General features: G+C 43.5%; 2 protein-coding genes across 25 annotated transcripts in view; one reads left to right on the forward strand and one right to left on the reverse strand.

The window, feature by feature from the left end:
* The window catches only part of LOC126562092 (transmembrane protein 161B), a 496,042-nt gene that overhangs the window by 325,730 nt on the left and 149,948 nt on the right, over positions 1 to 20,364 (reverse strand). The window lies entirely within an intron of this gene.
* LOC126562376 (CUGBP Elav-like family member 4) overlaps positions 1 to 20,364 on the forward strand; it is a 339,360-nt gene that overhangs the window by 184,356 nt on the left and 134,640 nt on the right. For 3 of the 24 annotated variants that reach the window (XM_050218861.1, XM_050218864.1, XM_050218877.1), the window contains exon 1: positions 14,901 to 15,010. The exons of the other annotated variants lie outside the window; for them this stretch is intronic. In XM_050218861.1, coding sequence (XP_050074818.1) covers positions 14,954 to 15,010 — 57 coding nt within the window. In that variant the 5' untranslated portion in view covers positions 14,901 to 14,953. Of the gene's footprint in view, positions 1 to 14,900; positions 15,011 to 20,364 lie in introns of those variants that run through there. 24 annotated transcript variants of the gene reach the window in all.

Below are 20,364 nucleotides of genomic sequence, written 5' to 3' on the forward strand. Positions count from 1 at the left end.
AATTCCCCACGCTTCTCTCTGTTCTTTACCTTTCGGTTAATACTTATCTACTGTTAAAGTTAATATTTGCAGAGCAAAATAAGGTCACATGTCATGAATGTGGTGCGGACATTCATTGACTTCCCCAAAGCAAGAAGGATTTGAACATAAAATTGTTAAAACAAACTAAACCCAACCACGCCATAAACAGCGTGCATGCATTCGTTTCGTTCCGATCGATCAGTTTTATTATTTCCTGTGTCATCGTGTTATACCTTCAGATAAAAATGGACCATACACTTACTAAACACGTACATGCATGCGAACGTGTGCTCTGTTTTTGAACGAGCATGAAAACTATATCTTACCGCCACGCGTTCCCATTTACACAGTGTCCTAAAGATTTGGTGGAGTGCTTTTGTCGCAACTGCCAGACTGTCGCCATCGGCTCGAGCAAGGCACTGAGGGCTCGAACATTTTATATCGATAATTGGTTTCATTACCGTTGGTACATGTTTTACTCATAAGGGTACGATTGGATTTGCTTCGCTACAGCAATTGCATTTCTGTCGTTAAGTGCGTTTGATTTTTACAGCCCGTACGAATCCAACGTAACGCCACACACCGAAGGGTATCATGGGCTGCCCGAGAGTAGCTGTTTTTCCTGTTTTTCTCCGGCTCATGCGTGAGGATCGCACCAGCATTCCAGTGTCCGCATTACACCATCCTTCCGGGTACGTGGTTTGGTTGGAGAGATGAATTTCGAAGCTGCAAAACCATTTGCACCAATCACATACAAGCGGCGCACGAACGAACGAACGCTTTCCATAAGGCAGAGATGCATATGCATGATCCCAACACGAATTTGCTGCCAGAAATGGTTTATTCGAAAATCTCATCATTTCTTCCCCATCCTTAAAATATTGTCCATCAATAAATTTTGCTCACGGAAAGGTTTAAATTACTCCCCCTTTCATTGGGCGCTAGCTGGGTGCGCTTGGGAAAGCATGTTGAAAAATGCAATTCTTCATCCGTTCGGCGAAACACGATCCCCAAGAACATAAAACCATTCCAATTCACATGTCCCCTTTCCAGCTTACAATCGCACGAATCCATCAACCGTAAAAGGATCTTTCGCAGGCGAAACACCCAAACCACGAACACCCGAACAAGGACAGCCGTGTGGTGATGACGGAAAAATATGGTTGACGATTATGACTGTCATATCGTTTTCACTTCCCTTTCCCAGATCGATCCATTTATGTTGTTTCGGAGGTTTCTCGTACGGGGCTCGTATCCACGCGCATGAGGGACTATCTCACTGTCTCTGTCTTCGGTTCGATTCGCCCATCCAGTCACCTCGCTTTGGGGGACAGCTGGGACCCTTGGGAACCGCGAGATATGCGAGCGGGAGGCCATATTGGAACGGATGATCGGTTTCCGTGGGCTCAAAGTGTGCTTTATGTGTCCGGTTAGTGATGAACTGCCGGTGGTATATGGGGCGAAATCTGCACAACCACCGTCACCACAATCACCTCGCCTGCTCGCAACCAGCCAGCTCAGGCGGATATCGTCGATTTCGTGGACATATCCACCAGGCCACCATCATCTACTAATGGTTTCATCCCGACGTGACAATGACGGAACGGGAATGAATCGACAATTGACAGATACCAATTTCGCCAAGGGTTATGAGATGAGTTTGGTTTTGTGATTTTTTAAAACTGACTCGAGGAAAACGGTTTATGTGTCATCCATTTTGCCCGTTTGCTGAATATTTGATGTAAAAGTTATGGCTGGAATGTGATGATATATATATATATGTTGCATCGCAATGGCGTAGTAATCTACCATTTTGCTGATTTCTGTTCTTATGTTTAGGAAGCGACTAAAACATTATCCTTTCATTTAAATTATCTCTTAGCCGGGTATATTTTGTACTTTTCATTCATAATAACATTTGACATAATGGAGCTATCGGCAAAAAAAATTGGAATGTCTAGAAAAACATGTGTTCTATCATATCAGCTAAAAACCAGATTTTTGCATTTTTTTAAATTTACTTTTAATTCAATTTATCATTTGTATTCCTTACTTCTATAACCATTTATTCTGGGAAGTCATACGTTTTTGTATGGGTATTTGCAGTTCTACTTGTTAAATTGTGTTTATCTCCGCTAAGCTATTGAAATGATTTAAATCTACGCTGTTCTAGGAACGATTTGGAGTTTGTGTCTAATTTGTGTCGCGTATTTCGTGGTAGTGGTCGCAATATTATATATGAAAAAAAAAATTCCAGTCATAATCTTGCCACCTCATTGATGGCAGATTATAAATTAGCTTTGCTCGGTACACTGAACAAATGGGGAACGTTTGTTCCAAAAAGTTTTTCAAATTCTAAGGGAAGAGAAGTTTTATCAACTTTGTTTGATTTCAATGAGAATGTTGCCATTTGCTCATATGTTACCAAGACGAATAGGGCTTAGTACTATTGTCAACATTCCACTATGATATAGAAATTTAAGCATAAACCACCCTAAAACATAAACCACTTATGATAGTCGACTTCTTCTTCTTCTTCTTCTTGGCTTAACGACCTCTAATCTAAGGTCATGCCGGCCAACGAAATGGCTTACTAGACTGCCGATACCACGTAGTTGGTTAGTCAGTCCTCACTACGGGGGGACGATCCGGATGGGATTTGAACCCCGGTCCTGCCGTTTGAAAACCTGCGCCGTTGTCGCCTATACCACCGGGTCGCCCCTAAGATAGTCGACTACAATCGTTCAAAAGGAGGAGTGGATAATATGGACAAATGTCTTTTCGAATACAGTTGCAAAAGGAAGACGAATCGATGGCCACTTGCATTTTTCTTTAACATTTTGGATGTAACTGCGTTTGCCGCCTATTTTTAAAGAAAATAATTCAACCTTGGGATCCATACACTAAGTGGAGTGACAAAAGAAATACAACGTCGCACAGAAAATATGCAAATAATGCGACATTTAAACCACGCAGTGGGGTGGAAAGTACGTTGGCACAATCTTTAGCTTCAACATTGCAAGAAAATGTAAATCCTAGTGTAAAAGAAATCCGTGATGCGTCAGGTCGAGTAAAACACAAAGGTAACTGTTACCTATGTGAAAAACGGAGATCGACAAGACAAGCATGTGGAAAATGTAAAAACTCCGTGTGCGCTTCACACTTCTGGAACAGTAAATTTTACTGTCATGAGTGTTAATAAGGGCAGCGTCGGTCTTCAAACGGCTGAAACGGGGTTCAAATCCTATCCGGACCGTTCCCCCGTAGTGAGGACTGACTAACCAACTACGTGGTATCCGCAGTCTAGAAAGCCATTTCGATGGTCAGCAGCGTGACCTTAAAGGTCGTTAAGCGAACTGTTAAGCTGTTTTATGCTTAACTTAAATTATTTTTTATGTAGTTTGAAACCGTGAAGTTATGATAAAGAAATTGAATTATAAGTTCTTAAGATTTCTTTAATTTCTAATAAATTTAAGTATCTCAAAAATATGATGTTAAACTGTATGTTGCAGCTTTACTAAAAACTTGAAATTATTTCATTGATTAAAACCGAAAAAAAACCTTTAAAAAACCAATTCTTTTCGATAGCTTAAATCGAAGTATGCACAATTTAATAAGTAGTAATGTAAAATCCCATACAAGTCTTATGACCTAGACGGGTAGGTGGTTATAAAATTAAGGGTGTATGTTTGGTCATCGTAACAAAGGTTAAACAAGCAATGGCCCTGAAAGCCCTTTATATAATGATAGACGTTAGATGCTGCTTAAAAACCTCGAAAAATTGATTACGGAGCAGTTAGTTTGCTGATGTAAAATTCTGGTTACACGGGCATACAGATCTTTTTAACAAATTTCCTAGGAATGAAGCGAGTTTGAATTAACTCAAAAACTCAACCATGAGCAAGTATTCGATGACGTTTACAACTTTCACATCCGCTTTACGGTCCTTACATTGTAAGCAAACAATAAAAACATTCGCTTTTCGCTATTGTTACAATGTAACACATTTTGAGTGATCGTTGTACTTAGTTGCTGGGAACAGTTTTCGTATATATTATTTGATAAAATGATCTTATTTATTTCAAGCTTTATTGAAAAAAAAAACGATAAACGATTATCGAGAAACGATAGCGATTAGACGTAATGGTTAATTGTTATTGAAATATGTCTTACCGATCTACTCACCGCAGACATTTCAAACGGATGTATAGAGGGCTTTTCCTTATCAAAAATGCAACCTTCATTAAAGAAAATATAGTACATCTGCCGTACTTGAAGTAATTTAAAGAAAAGAATTATGTAGCACTTTGAAAATTTAAAGGGACAGTACAGTTGAGCAAAAAAGAAAATCTTTGCTGGGGCATTACACACCTTCGCTGAGCACGTTTCATTCGATGGTCATTTTCGCTCGGTGAACATGAAAATACTCCACATAAAAATGAGTCGTTGAAGCCCGTTGATAATGATGATGATGATGATTGCAATGGCTTGAGGAAATAAATTGCAAACCTATCCGCAGTAAGAAACGGTGGTGAAGTAAAGATCGTTAAGTAACTTTTTAACGTCGGTAAGTACGTTTTGTAATTGCTGTTTGGAGAAACTTTTCCCGCTTACCTTCTGCCACCAGCGTGGTAATACGTGGTACGATGGCAAATCTGTCCGTCTGTCCGGTGTTTCCTTCTGCTCCGTGACCACTTTTACGCAGCGATGCAAAAGGACGGATCACACCGAATACAGCCGAGGAACAGCCGGGATCAAAGAACCACTTACGGGCCCCAACAACAGCTTCCACGCTTCATGCTTTGGACCAATGATTTATGTATTGTTTCATCTTCACTTGGCTTTTGCAGCGTGAAACTATTTACATAATTTCTATTTCCCTCACATTGCGATTGATCTTGACGGTGCTGGGTGTTCTTTTGCCATTTCTGTCAGCTTGACGCTACTTGCCACACATAAATGGCTTTGCAGAATCGGCCATCAAGGCAGTTCCTGCGGCCTGTCCAAACTCGGCTGCTGGAAAATGAATCTATGGTTGTAAAACTTTTTACATTACCAGCACCACCAACTCCAAAGTTCGGCTCGTTGCCAGTATTGGGAGGCAGAACGGGAAAAATCAAAATACGGACCTCTGGGCTGTGGAGAAGGAAACGGTTCAGTTGGAATAAAATATGATTAATAGCATTTCACTCAAGCGCATCAAATTAAATCTAAATAAAATAAATTGGCCCGTTGCAGATCATTCGTTTGCAGAGATTGTTTGCCCTGCGTTACTGTGCATGATGTGTGATTTTGATGAATGTTTGGCAACAGTTTAGAGTAGCAAAAATAGCTTAAGAAATCTTATCCTTTTTGCCCCGGTTTCATTAACCACCATAATGCTGACAGCAAAACTAGATCAAACGACTTTCGTTTTTTATTGTGAGGCAGAATGAAGTCTTTAAAAAAGGTTTGGGAGCTGAGACAGTAACGAAGTCTGTGTACACAGGGCAGAACCGGGCATTGAATCTCATTCGAACCGTTTCCTCGTAGTGTGGACTGAATATTCAGTTCATTTAACCAACTAGGACGAAGAAGAGTGTTTGTACTTTGTGCATTATAAAATAAAATAAGCAAGAAAGATGATGACGATATTGTTTATTAACAGTTGCTTGTTGTTATCAATATTATCATGTTCATGTTTGCCGACTCCAATCGTCCGCCTCATTGTTGTTCTACAAAAAAATTAAACAGTAATTTGAAAATGAAAACATTACTCTTGCACTTCAGAACTGTCTAAAAGCATCCAATATAAAGAAAAGTCCCAAAAAATCGCATTCACTTGCTCTTTGCCACCAAGAAAAGCTATTGTGTTGGTGGCTCTCGTAACAAAGGCTTTTAAACCATTGGTCCGTCGCAATCGCAAGGCCAATGGTGGTGGTTTACAGTATCACCGTGTCCAAACAATGACACAATTTTCCCTGCAATGTTAACATCCTTGAGGCTTTGTCAAAATATTAAACCAGCAAAACATTGGCCCATCATGACAGCGACAGTGGGAAGCGAAAATTTGTCAACAAATAAAAGAAAATCAGAATGCGCGATAATAAAAATAATAATCGTAAACATAAAATCATCACGCTTTTGGCAGACTGGCTTTTCGATGGTGGGAGCTATGCAACTTCGGTACTAACCATGGGTCATCAGCGATTGCATGAAAGGTTCCATTTTTGGACTGGATACCGGCAGTGGCTTTATGTTGTTTTGAGCCTGAAAAAACTGACAACGATTCCTTAAAATTGAAGTGAGTTTAATGTTATCTCAAACATCACAGACAAGTGTTATCGTAAAATCTTGTTTTTTTTTAATTCTGCACAGTCTGTGAAATGTTAATTTGAAACTTTAACTCAATACGCAGTAAAATCTTCCCTGGCATCCCATAAAAATGTCACCCAAAACCTCAATCTAACCAAATATGTGATCAAATGAGTTACGGCAGAACGAAAACAACCACTCCATCCCTGTTAGGTGTAATTAAGATATCGCACAACTCGCTTCATCTTCGGTCTATTCTACTCCTTTGCTCTCACGGGTTTCTGAGTTTTTGTTTTGTTTGGGTTTTGGCTGAAATTCGTTAAACCACATAATTTTACATCTTGCGGTTGGGTAAAGGAAGATGACATGCCTGTTTTTGTTTTCCTACTGGGAGTGCCGACCGACGTACCGACCTCGCTTTCCATCATCATCATCGTCGCCGTCTGCGTCGCCTCAATTGCACGATAATCCACCCATTGCTTGATGAGTCCTTGCGTAGAGTACAGTGACAAAGAAATCGCAGCAATGACCAGGGCCAGCAGTAACGTGAAGTGTGTAACGTGTTGCGCGAAGCACGGTGGTGGTAGTATAGGAAACTTCAAACGATCGCCGGAAGGAACGACCATTTCGGGAGGTGGATTAACAAAGTCACTTTTGTCTCGTCGCCATCGAGCGATAAAACTCCGCTCTTGAGCTGAAGGACCCGATGAAAAACATGGAAAAAGGAGGAAAAGACATAACAACAGCACGAGGGAAAAAAAAACAAAAGCAACAGCTCTGAAGAGAAATAGCTGCAAAGTGTGAGTGAGGCAGCAAAGAGAGGAAGCGACAAGAAATCCTTGTAAAAAGTGAACATCCACTACCATTGAGATGGTGGAGCCCGACAACGAAACCCGCTGTTTATCATAGATTTGGTGGAAAAGATAAACACAATAAAAGCGCCGCCAACCATCGTTTCTTCACAACGCGAGATAGCGACGCGGCGTTGGTGAATGGAAAGAAAAACAAAACACATCAAATCCCGGGACCAAGTGGAAAATTCAGTCAACACAATACAGTCCCACACACACACACGGGCACGCACACAAAAACATGAGCTTAGTCGGCAGGCTGGAAAATGACCGCTTGAACAGTTCCGGACGCTGGCCGTCAATGTTGCTGATGCTTAATGCGAAGACACAAACACATCCAACGCGGTGGAGTTTTTCACGGAGAGCCCGCAACGAGCCTGGTTGAGGGTGAAATATTTCTTATTTCACGCTTTGATGAAATTATTATGACATTTCCAGATCATTATCGGCGATAAGATTCTTACACACTTTGGTCCGAGCGATTCGCCTCCCTGTGTCCCGTTCCCCCTTGGAGTTGTTTAATGAGAAATCGGAATCCTGCCCCTTCCGACACCTCGAAACGAGCCAACAGTTCTAAGGAGGACATAAGAATGGTTTGGGCTTTTTCTTCCTTTTATTTAATGTCACACGGAATTGAGTCACCGGAACGAACGATGTGTTAACGGGAAATATCGAAGCATATCGGCTGGCGTGATCTTTTCCCAAAGTACAACACACAGAGCACAGAAGCGCAATCTGCGCCGGACACCGGAGTCCGCTGTCAATTTCTCTCTGATCAATGCTGTCGGCCGTCGGCACCGTCCGGCAACTGGCGCAACGGTTCGGTGCCAGCGAGTCACGGCCGAATTAACTTGTACGGATCAAATTATATTTTTATTTATGACACCTGCCCGCTTTTCTCGCTGACAAACCATTAGCGAGGGATGGTTTGGAACCGGTTTTGATGGAGGCGGTGGTAGAAGGGCCACAATAAATGGAGATGTGTCAAACAAACGGAGTTCTTTTCACAGTTCACAGGTTCCACCCCGGGAGGTAAATTATAATGAAGAAAGTTTATATAACCAAAAAACCGTACGACTGTAACGGAAACTGTTTGTAAAGGCGCTACTCATGATTATTTGATGGTGGTGGCGCTTCCAAAAAAAAAAGAACATTTCAAGCATTTTGTTGCGTCATTTGTTTATACGTTTTATCTCACAGAAAGAAAAAAGAAATCACCGTGCCCTTTCGCGTTGTTTACGTTTGCATAAATAAGCGAACGAAAATCATTATCAGCTCACCAGCTCAGTAACTGGAGACACTTTGGCACAATCTCGACCGAAAACGGCGCTTAAGGCAATGGTTAATTAAATTAGTTTGTAATAGGATCTTACGACCAGTGCATGACCGATCTCTTCCCCAATGGCTGCCAGCAATATCGCCTGTGAAATGTGATCAAATTTTCAATGAACTGTCCAGTTTAGTCAGGTGGTACAATATCACCGAATAATGGAACCGTAGCAAAAATCCCTGTGAAAAAGCATCTCAAAAACAAACAAAAAAGTGCTCAAAAACAAATACAAAACCACTCCATGCTTGACGGGGATGGGTGTGCCGGTGTTGTTATTGTTTTTTGTTGTCTCGTTGGGTTTTTTGGACGCTCACAACATCGGTCTCAGATTCCGCTTCCGAGAGCATCCGATGCAACCGAACAGGGAAACGTTAGCTGCGTATCTCCAGTTCGCTTCCAGGAGCTAATTAAAACCTCTAACCGGCGATATGGTCAGCAGCCTCTTCAACAGCAAGAAGCTGGTTCGGTGTGCGAAAGCTGCGTTACGAGGAACGGTGGTGAGGGTGCCGGTTGATGCGTCGGAGCAAAATCTTATTATCAATCCAATGGACCGAATGCGCCTTACGGCCTACTGAAGGACACTCGAGTGCCAGGCCGCCTACGGATATACCATGAATAGTGATCCCTCCTGGAGTGGTTCTGTGTGTGTGTGTGTTTTTTTTTTCCAGCGTTGTTTTAATAAATATCCGATTTCTTGGCGTTTCTAAGATTGCTCGCCTTTGCCGGTATTTTCTTTTTTGTTTTTCGGTTTTGTTTTGAATTTTCCTTTTCTTTTATGCTGTATTTTTCCAAAGAATCGTCCTTCAGTTCAGAATAGGATCATGATTTCACGGATGCAGCGTCATTATAATGCAAGCAGCTAGAAATAGCGAAAGGATATATATTTTTCTGAGTACTTTTGCTTCTTGTTCTTTTAAATTTCTCTTTCAATGTTTTGTTTTCCCGTACTACGTAAAAGAAGATGGTGTTCTGCTAGTTTTGACTTTGTTTCTGAAAACTCAATCATATCAGAAGAGCCAGGTTTGAGTACGAATCAAGAGTTAAAGATGAGATTTTAACCATTTTTTTCCAGTTCGAACGCTGCATCAGAATCTTTGTTGTGTGTTTCGGAAAAAAAATCCTTCCATTTACTTAAACAAGAAGCAGTAGCATCAGTTTCACTGTATAAGGAATTACCTATAAGATTATAATTAAGAAATTTTGTAGGAAATTTTATGGTTTCCATCACTTGTTTCTATACACTCATTTGAAGCCACTCTTGAGCATGCTTTTTATCAAATCTTCCTCTTTACTCGAAAACACACCTTTCATTGCCATATGGTAAAATATCGTACATCCTTCGCTATCATCTAAACAATACACTTGACATGCTCGCCTATCGAACCGAACGCTTCAAACACATGCCCACGCAAACAGCGACCCGTTGTACACGTTTGCCTATCCGACTCATACACCCTCAGTACACGCTCGTACTGCGTGAATGGTACAACGATTACAATCTTGTACTTCCACTAGAGAAAATCCTACCACCCCACTTCATACCACGCCCTGCAATTTCCCTTCGTGTCTCCGTCCCGCGCCGCGCGTGTTGCCGCACCCGAACGGGTCGTTCCTATGAAGCATAAATGCGTAGCGTGGCGGAAGTGATGCTGAGTTGGCGTTTCATCGAGCCGGTGCGAGCGTTGATTCCGTACGACAGACGACACGGAAATGCCAAACAACAAACGCGTGGCCTAGCCACCACCAAACGCACACCGCGATACCGGTGTGGCGGCAACATACCGTTGTCGGTGGTTTTTCCGTGCAAAAACCTCGGCCGCATCCGCATTCCTCAATTTAACTTTGCTAATTTATTTAATGACTACTGTAGCGTAATGAAGTCATAGCGACCCTGAAGCGCGGTACGCCCAAGCCGACAGTGCAAACAGTGGCAAGCGGCGACCGCTCGACAGCGGTGTGGTGCGAGTTCTGCCAGGATCAAAGGGGAAGCAGTCGCTTGACGGAAACCAAACTCGTGTGACTCGTGTCATCGAATGTTACTAACGAAGAAGAAGGAAGAAAAAAAAACAGGAATGCGCACACACACACATACATCACTGAGAACTTCCACGGCCACTCGCCGTGAAGAACCCTCACCAGGAGAACTGTTGTAAGTGGTTTACTGTTCGGAAGTACGATTAATAGAGATCGTCGGGATCGCCGAAAAGTGTGCCGGAGAGAGTCGTAACGAAACGGGTTAAAGCAGGAGATGAAGTACAAAAATGTTAAAGAAAACTTCCAAACAAGATGATGCTGATGATAAGGCAATTATGGACGCATGGTGCCCTCCATCACAGCAAAACTGGACTGGCGTGTGCCTCATTCAAAACCAACCCTCCAGCAGGGAAGGACAGCGAGAGGCAGGTGGCAAGAGAGTTGCGGTAAAGAAAAACATGTGACGGGTAAACAGTATCGATTTTTTACCCTCGCTTCATGTGCACATGTCATCGTTATCTGTATCGATAAGGCTTTTTTTATTATCACTAAATTTGTTGGGGTTAAACAGTACCATAGCAGGGCAGGATTCGATACTTGTACTAATGGCCACATCGGATGGTATGCATGAAGAAGCGTTAGATTTGCACTCAGTTGGATTTATTTTAAGTGCCGTGTCGGTATCGTACACTTGCTATAAAACAATTCGATTTTTATAGCATCTCACATTTGAGCCTCACCGCGTTACAGATTGGCATAGAAGCTTTTTTCAGGCAACATACTCTAAGGCAATGCTTGTTTCTATCATTTTTAATGGATTAACCATTACTCGAGTCCTTACTTTTGCATGAAGTCCAGAGTTTTCCCATAAATCACGAAACATATGTCACGTCAGGTGACACCCCTAGCTTGAGATTTCCTTTACCAGCTGTATCCACATTTAAAGGCGGCAGAAAAAAAATGTCTCCCTTTCATTATTAAATGCTCGTCAGATCAATATGGGCATAAAAATTATCGTTTCGAAACAGCGTAAGTCCTTTCGTTTTTTTTTTTTTTCATTTTCGGCGAAGGATTACAACATTTTTGGGCCTACCAAACGACGGAACCTTCGATTGAACACCGAAAGCATCGATATTTCTCCCATCTATCGGAAGGGCCCAGTTGGTTGGTTGGCCTGGGTAGTGCCGGTGGCGCTGGTGGTAAGGAAACGGGACACATTGATTAGAGTTCCGCTCCGTACGGTATGTGTGCGCATGTTTCGCAGCCGGAAAACCCCGCCTCTGTGTGCAGCGAAAGGTTCTGCCCTGCCGGAAAAGCCGTCTGCCAGCACACTGTACGGGGAAGATGTGTATAGGTCACCATGCCGTTGTCGTCGTCGTCATTCGGACAGTGCTCGGAAACCGTCACCGCACCGCCACACGGTATCAGCATCCCTCTAGCCGTGCAAGTCGAGCAGCGCGCCGTGGTTGTTGTTGTGATGTGTTCGAGACGGTTGCGGACGGCGGAAATTATGTAACGCTCGGCTTGCAGGAGAATCAACAGTGTGCCGTTTGCCGAAGCTTCTTCCTGTCAGTTTCCGAACTGGGAACTGTCCATGTGTTTGGCAATCTCATGGCACGCACCTGCGCACTGCCGTCACCCTTTTGGAGTACAGGCCGTGCTTGTGTTTGTACTGGGAGGCAGATGAACACCGGCCTCGGTACAATGTAGCGACTTTGTTTGCCACGATGCGGCAGCGAACGAGCGCGTGTTTACGCTCGTACGCTGGTGTTGGTGTACTGGCTGGAGAAGACCGTTCCCTTCGGCCCCTTCGACAACTGCTCGAATTCTCCACCGTCCACCCGCACACTGCTCGAAAAAGGCTCGCATGCCAACGATGTCATCGTTCGGAAGCTTCACTCGTGAACCGAACCGTCTAGCTCGTAGCTGTATCGTACCGCTTGTAGGGGAAAAGTTCGATAGGAATTTTCATCCTTTCTACAATCGGTTCCTGCTCGGGACACCCTCACCGATGGCCGGAAGGGGCACCGCGGTAAGCGAACGAGTTTTCCGATGGGCAACCGGGCAACCGGGCGTGTGAGCGAGCCGGCAGCTGGCAATCGAAGGAACGAGTGCGAACGAACCCAACGCCAAACGCGCCGTCGGGTTGCTTTGGTCCGAACCAGAAGCTGGAGGAAAAACCCGAGCGAGCTGCGACCGCGCATCGGTACTCGCTGCCAGAGCTCGCGGTTACCCCATACAACGGTCGTAAAAAAAGACAGATATCCGTCCTCCGGCTGCTCTACCTACTTACAAACAAACATTAGATTTCAGTCTACAATTGAGTTTTGTATAGTTAAGTCGTGATCATATACACTTGTTGTTTGTTGTTATATTTAATTATCTGTCTATAAGCTGTGTCTGTGTTTTCCGGAGCGAAACGCCACGCGTACGCTAAGCGAACGAGCGCAAACCAACGCCAGCACGACCGCGATTCGTGGCGGTGGACGCAAAATCCCCCAAAAACTACGACTCAGCGACGACGACGACGCAGCAAGATCGCAACAGCAGATCTTACTTTACGGTACAGCAACCCCTGGCTCAGATGCACCTCCATTCAGGTGTTTTTACTTTAGTGCAGCATGCGTGAAAATGTGTCAAAGCTCTTGCTCTCGGCGTCAGTGATCAAAGTGAATGTTGTGCTACACAATTTCCAATCTAAAGACTGTTCTAACTGCTTCGATCGTGAGCTAATGCGGATGTCCTGCAGAAATTACAGCCCTTAAAGTGTGGAACAGATCTTCTCCTCGTTTCAAGTTCTATCTTTTCGAAGAAAATGGCCACAAAAACCGTTCTATTAGTGAAACAACAAAACAAAACAAAAGAAAAAAACGCCACCCATCAATATTTTACTCGCAAACGTTCATAATAACGTTGTCGAGATCGATACGAAACAAATTGAATCATTTTCGGCAAGCATCCCATTGTCCTGTAATGTTCTTCATGCGATAGCGCATCGAAGTCTCTATCCAGACCCGGCTAAGCCCAACAATATGTTAGCTCTGCCACCCGTTCTCAGCAAGCAGCATGCCTCCCCGTTACGAGTCTCATTATTTTTATTGATGAGCATATTTATCATAAATTTCAACTGGCGATTTTTCTTCGTCTTCTGCGAGCGTAAACCATCAGCTTCAGCTTTTTTTGCTGATGTTTTTTTTTTTTTTGCTGCTGCTGTTTTCCACCACAAACCCACGCACTCACACATTTGGCAGCCGAGAGTTGGCTTTGCGTTTGCGGTGCGGCAGATGGATCCGCCTGGCAAAAGCCTAGATAAATCATCGTTAAGATTTAAGTCCTTCAGTGGGTGATTCATTTGATTTTGCAATCGAATAATGTTGCCTTTTTGTTTCGAAACCCAATTTGCTAAATCCAACAGTGAATTCAACTCTGTGAAGAAAAAAAAATGATCAGGATCGAGTATGGGTTTTTTTTTAAAGGCAAAATGGGAATCAGCTGCACGTAATCAATCAATCATTTCACATTTGTTTGTGCTTTTTCCCGTTCTTCGGCAATTCCTGCTGAAAGTTGGTAGTACGGAATTGGAAATTGTCTAAGTACGAAGACAAGATTTTTGTTGTTGTTGATTTCAAACAACATCTTTCTTCTTTGAAAAATTGTCCTTTAGTTCAACTGCTGATGTCAGAATTCCGCCCAATAAGTCTAACGAAATCCTTCTTTCTTTCTGGTAGGTGTTTAAACGTTAACGTGCTAAAGCATCCGTAAATAGTGCAGTGCAGATTGATCACGCAAATCAACTTAACGAACTCAATACAGGTGCCGTGGTTTTAGTGTATGTGTAATTGTGTTTGTGTGAATATAGCGAATGTCATGTGGAAACCATCGTTCCATCTAACAAACAAACACATCAGTGAGTTTTAGTGAGACAACTGTGAGTGTCTGTAACGGCAAGTGCATACGGGAACAAGCGAAAATTAGTCCCTCAATGTTCCGCATATAAACATTTAGAATTTGTCACCGGAACGACGATTCGATCACATTAGAAACTTTGGTCACTGTTTGAGAAGTGCCAGTTTGGTAGCATAAAGTAGGCAATCCCATAGATCTCATTCCACATGAAACTATACCGTGTGATGATGCAAACTGCTTAGTCAAAAGGCTAACTGCTTACCACGTTTGTGGCAGATCATCAGCATTATTGCATCCTCGCCAAAATCGTTCCATCAAAACAGTGTCATTCCATCCAACCAAGTCTTGAACAAGTTGAACGTGCCGTACAGCATTTCAGTTACCAACCGTCTGTCCAATATCGCCACCGAAGAGAGCGGCTGTTTGTAAACAGGCCATTCTTTCCAATTTGATTGACGCATTCGATTTGGAAGCTTCGTGAAGGCGTATAGACCGCAGTGTCGCGAGCAGGGTGTGAGAGAGCGAAAAGTTGTGAATCATCACCAATTGTTTATCCAGTGAAATCAATACATTCCATATGGTTCACATGATAGAAGTTGTGCGTCAAGGGAAAGTTGACTTTCCTCAAGTTATTGTAAGTAGACCTATTTATGTATTCATAATAATTTGTGTATTCTTATTGGTTACGATGTCCGCTGGGGTTACTGTGTTGTGCAAGTTGAACAGGGAAATGTTTTGATCAGACGGGCATTCCGATGCCCACGAACGGTTAACCTTTTCCGAAGGAAAATTTCTTACAAAGACCTGAGGGTGGTTGATCTAAAAATCACATTCCACAGCAGAAATCGAACGATAGCAAGAATGACAAGAGCCAGATAACATGGCTGAAAGTTTTTACAAGGTTTTTTTCCCCCGTTTGGTGAAAACAGAACTCACCAAAAGAAAGAAGAATTATGTGTCATCTGATAAGAATGATTTAGGCGTTTGGAGCGGCGCTTCAACCAGCTAAACTTGTGCAGATTTACAAATCTGTTGTGAAAAAATCGGCTAGGATTGATCTAGTTGAAGCACTTTGAAGCACAAGTCTTGATGGACGGTATCGGAAGGATAATTCGTGCCTGGCGACTTCAGCGGCACTGTTGTTCAAATCGTTCGACTATATTTTTTTATTCTATCAAACACAAACAAAAATGTTATTTTTGTTCTGAACAAAAATATAACAAACTTCTTCCACTGTCCACTGATGAACTTTGCTGGGATGCCCTTACTTTGGTCGATCGATCAACTCTGGCGATGGTCAGCCTGCTGACGAGGGTTGCCAAAACACAGGCTCTAGCAAATGCAGTCAAGACAAGACTTTCCCAAAAAAAAACTGGCCCAAAAAAACGAACACATACACCATCTTCTCAAAGAAAAACACGAAAACAAATAAACACATACCGGAGATCGAGGAATTTTGGGGAGAAATCCGGGCAACAGAGCAAGACGGCACGCAAGAAAATAGCGCAGAACCACATCACCGCCCCCATAAAACATTTCATTCATCCGTTTAAATTTTTATCGATTTTCACATTATGTTTCACATAAACAACAATTCCGTACAGTGTGCCCTTCCACGGATGCTCGCATCTTTCACACAAATACACCAACGCATCATTCCCGGTGGGTTTGAATTTCTACGCACCAAGAGATAGTGCAGGAAGATTCCTGCCTGTGACGGGGGATGTGAAGCAGACCAGATACTGTAATAGCAATCGAGTGGTTGCCTCATTTTCACTGGAATTTACTTGCCAGTGGGGTGCGTGAAAGTGATGTAGGATGTGTCCGGGTTTGGGCGCAGGGCGTAAAAAAACACCAGACCAACCATCGGCAGCCGACCGGACCGGAAGGAAGCCGAGATGAGGAAAACCCAGAAATACAAAAAAAAGAAGAGAGCAGATAATGTTGATGCGTAGGGAATAAAAATTTCCAGCAATCATTCGTGTTTCCGAATCCCAGACCCACTGTTTTGGGTAGAAAGTGGATCTACGGCAGCACTCCACCATAACTGGTGGCACTGGTTCATGCAACGGTCGAGTGGTGGTAGGATGAAATTCCAATTTCTCTTGCGCCGTGGAACTGTGGAACTGTTATTTTCGGGGTACGATTCGGTTCGTCTGTTGAAGCTGGCGTGATGGAAGCTGTTGGAGATAAAGGAAAATTTCGCCTTAAGTGGCAGAAATATCGTTTCCCACAGAATGACCACCAACTGACAAGCCTTAAATGGCCATAAACATAAAACCTTGCAAGCAACAAATCCATAAAATCGTTTTCGATTCTTCCAAATGGATCAGTTTGCAATCGGTCGTCGGACGAGTGGAAAACCATTTTAGAAAGCCCGGAAGTACCCGGTTCTGTTGAACGTTTTAGGCGTGAATAAAAACTAATCCTTACTCGTTTCACTTGAAGTTGAGTTTTGGGGCAACAATAGCGGAAAAAGAACTCAGGAACACAGGTTTGTCAGCCCGAGAACTAACGAGCTGCTGCACCGGTGCATCGTTGAAATCGTTAGTTTGGCTTTCGTTCATAGGAAAGCCGTACTTACTCAGCGAGGCCCTTAGTGGGGAAAACGATTCCAACAACCAAAAGGGTAAAGCAACACCGTCAACAACAACGGCAACAACGGCCCCAAAACTAAACGACCGAAAGCCCAGGAAAGGACGAACCCATTTGCCAACGAAATGTTGAAACCGAACCGTTCGGAAAGCCCAGTACGAATGACAGAAAGGGCCAAAAACTGTCTCAAACCTTGCCAGAGAGTAACCGACGACCCCACGGCGTAGGGATGAGCGGGAGCGTATATGCCAGCGACACGGGCCTTCTCGCTCGCACGCCCGCCCGAGAAAAACTGGAGAGAGCGTTTTCTTGCGATTATTTTTCCCAGCATTATTGGCGGCAGTCGCAGGCTCTGGCCTGGTTTTTCCTCACTGTTCGGGCTGTCTTTCGCTTCGTAGCGAGGCGTCGTCCGTGTATGGTACGCCGCGAGGAAAGTGAAGACTACGACAACGGCACTAAAGCACGGATGAAGACGAATCGGTCTCAGACCAGCCTCCTGAGCCTTTTTGTGCAAAAGTGCCTGGCACGACGGGCGTTGGCCTACTGCAGTGAGAGAGCCATCGGGAAAAGTGGGTGGATCCGTTTTGCCTGTGTGGCATCTTGGGCTGTTTTGTGTCGCTGTGTGGGCGCGTACGGTCGTACTAGCCTCCTCTCGAAAAAGACGTAAACGGTAAATGGATGCCGTGCGGTGTTTTTTGGGGGTCCTATTTTTGCAAGCTCAACAACCTGGCAGACGTAGTTAACTGCCGATCATTAAATTTGCACCAAACTTGCCGTCCCATTTTCCTGTTGTTTCATTCCCTACGCTCTGTTCCACGAAGTTCTTCGAGATAGAATTTGCACAACCCGTGGGCTGCGTGTTCTTAAAGCGACGCTTGATGCGCATCATAACAATAGAAATAAAAATAAATACAAGATACGAGATCTGAGCCCTGCTAGCAAAACAAACGTCCGGTGTAGAATTAAAGCATGACGTCAGTGACACGCACACACCGGAACAGCTGATCCCGGTCAGCGGTTTTTGGTGGTTTCGTCAGCCAGTGTAACAGTTCCTCCACACCCGGAACTCCGTGGTGAGTTAGGGCGAAACGATGCTTGTCACGCAATCCCGGCACTTTAATGGACGGACTTGATTTTATTGCGAAACGCGCAAATTCATGCCGCAGGGAAGGTTTCTTTTCTCGCAGAATCGAAGGGCTGCACGGGTGCCCTGCATTCCGTGCAACGCTTTGTGCAGTAGTGAACTTGGAGGATACTTCGTGACGCAACGAAAGAAGCTTGACCAATGAGTTGTAAAAACGGATTGAAGTTGCATTGTTGTACAACGCAATTAAACAGGACACGCACAGGTCACATTCGGACACTGGAGTATGGAATGCTTACGTAGCATGGTTTGATTGTGGAAAAGTAAACCATTTCAGTAGTAATGTTGTGCTAATTAAAGCATTTCACGTGACGTTCTGTGGAAGTACAACCCAAACAGCACTTCAACGAAGTAGTAATAAAAGGTTAGATTTTAAATACAGTTTACAGAAATGCTTGTTGGTGTGCTCTGAGAAAAAAATGCCATGAAATGAAACGCAAAATTCCCTTTAAACCAAACCCACAAGCATTGTCTTGATAATTTAGCTCGCACGGACAAAATGAAAAATCCCATAACAAAGCCCACCGAGACGCTTCTGAAGAACAGCGCAAATGTAAATTTTACGGTGTTAAATGGCAGCTTTTATGTCCATATTTTACCAACCGGATACGCTGTGAGTACGGCTGCAAACACACACACACACCCGGCTTCCTGCCATTTCTGTGTGAATCCTTAAGATCAAGAAATGAGCACAAAAATGTTCATTTTATATTGTGTTAATATTTTATCAACTTCATTCTTTTTCGCTCATCTGCGCTTCACGTACAGTGCGAAGGGCCAAGAAGTGTCCCACTTTTTCTGATCCTTTGCCATACAACGGTTTCGGCACGCAGGGATACGGCGCGCGCTTAACGCGTGCAGGCCGGGCCAAGTCATCATCATGCCAAGGACAATTTAGTGGCCGATTCTGCCTTAACTTGGCTTCATTCGTCATGCGGCGGCCCCGCATGAGCGTGAGGCACGGTGTCTTTATTTTTCGCCGCTTATCTCGCAAACGGGCTGACATAAATTGCTCGCCCAAGATGAAATAAGACGACCCGAACGAGAGGCGACGCTCTCTGTTAGGTGTTGCATATTTTATTACGCACCGTGCCGCCGTGCTACGCCATCGTGTCGAGCGCAAGAAGCGGAAATCAATTCCTCTAAAAAATTTTTTCCTTCCTTCGCCGGTTTCCTCCACGGGACGGATGGGCACGAGACGGCACGAGGGCGGCAGGATGAATCCGGGACAGTATGTCACATCGTAAATACGGCGTCGAGAAATGAAAAATCTTATTAAGGTCTACCACTTAGGACTGTTTTCCGCTGGGCGATTTTTTCCTTCTTTTTTCACCTTTTCGATGCCATTTCATGCTGTATGCTGTATTTGGGTGCGTGTGTGTTTGTGTGAAATGTCTTGAAACTGCCATGCGAAATAACATGGCAGTTTGCCCTTCAAGTTGGTCAGGACGATTTACCTTCGCACTTTTTGCCGTTTGCGATAAAGTCTATTTTAAGCTTACGTATCCTTAAAACGGTCTACATCACCTACTGTCTAGGCAAGGTGAGATCATTGAATACCATCATTGTTTAGGGGGGGGGAATCTTCTTCAGCATGCCAGGGATATTCGCAGCATAAAGCCACCAATCGAAAGGTGCTTTCTATGCAAATGAAGATTTAGGTTAGGAAAATATTTAAATTTCTCTGGTTGGCGATCGAAACCGGTGGAAAAAACTGCTGACCAAAGGGGAAACAAATGCAGGTTGAGCTGGTTTTCTGTCCGTTCCAGGTGCAGCCAGGAAATTTAAGATTGTTCGTAGTCGTAAGATTTCGTTTTATAATATATTTTATTATAAACAAAACCGGCATTTGAGGATATTAGTAAAACTTCTAATAAGACAAAAGTAATGACAAAAATGGCGCTACTCCTTCCGAATTAATGCCTGTTGTTCTACAAAAGATATATAATTAAAAACTGAACAGCTTCGGCATCCAGATGATAGCTCACAAGCCTAATTTTCTAGCTCTTCCAAATAACCATCGTCTGCATGTGCGTGAAAACGCTCCGTTCAAAACCAAAAAAAAGGCTTCTTTTCGTCCGCTTGAGCGCTCGTTTTCTTTAATAATATCTTTGTCTTCATCGGTTGATTACTTATGTATTCCTCACCAATGGAACGATGGCACTAGAGCAATAATCTTCCCGCTGTGCGTGTTCTAATTTCCAATCAGCTGAATGATTTATGGCACACTTTAATAAAGAACGCCGAAA

This window comes from Anopheles maculipalpis, chromosome 3RL (assembly GCF_943734695.1).
Source record: "Anopheles maculipalpis chromosome 3RL, idAnoMacuDA_375_x, whole genome shotgun sequence".
NCBI lineage: Eukaryota > Metazoa > Arthropoda > Insecta > Diptera > Culicidae > Anopheles > Anopheles maculipalpis.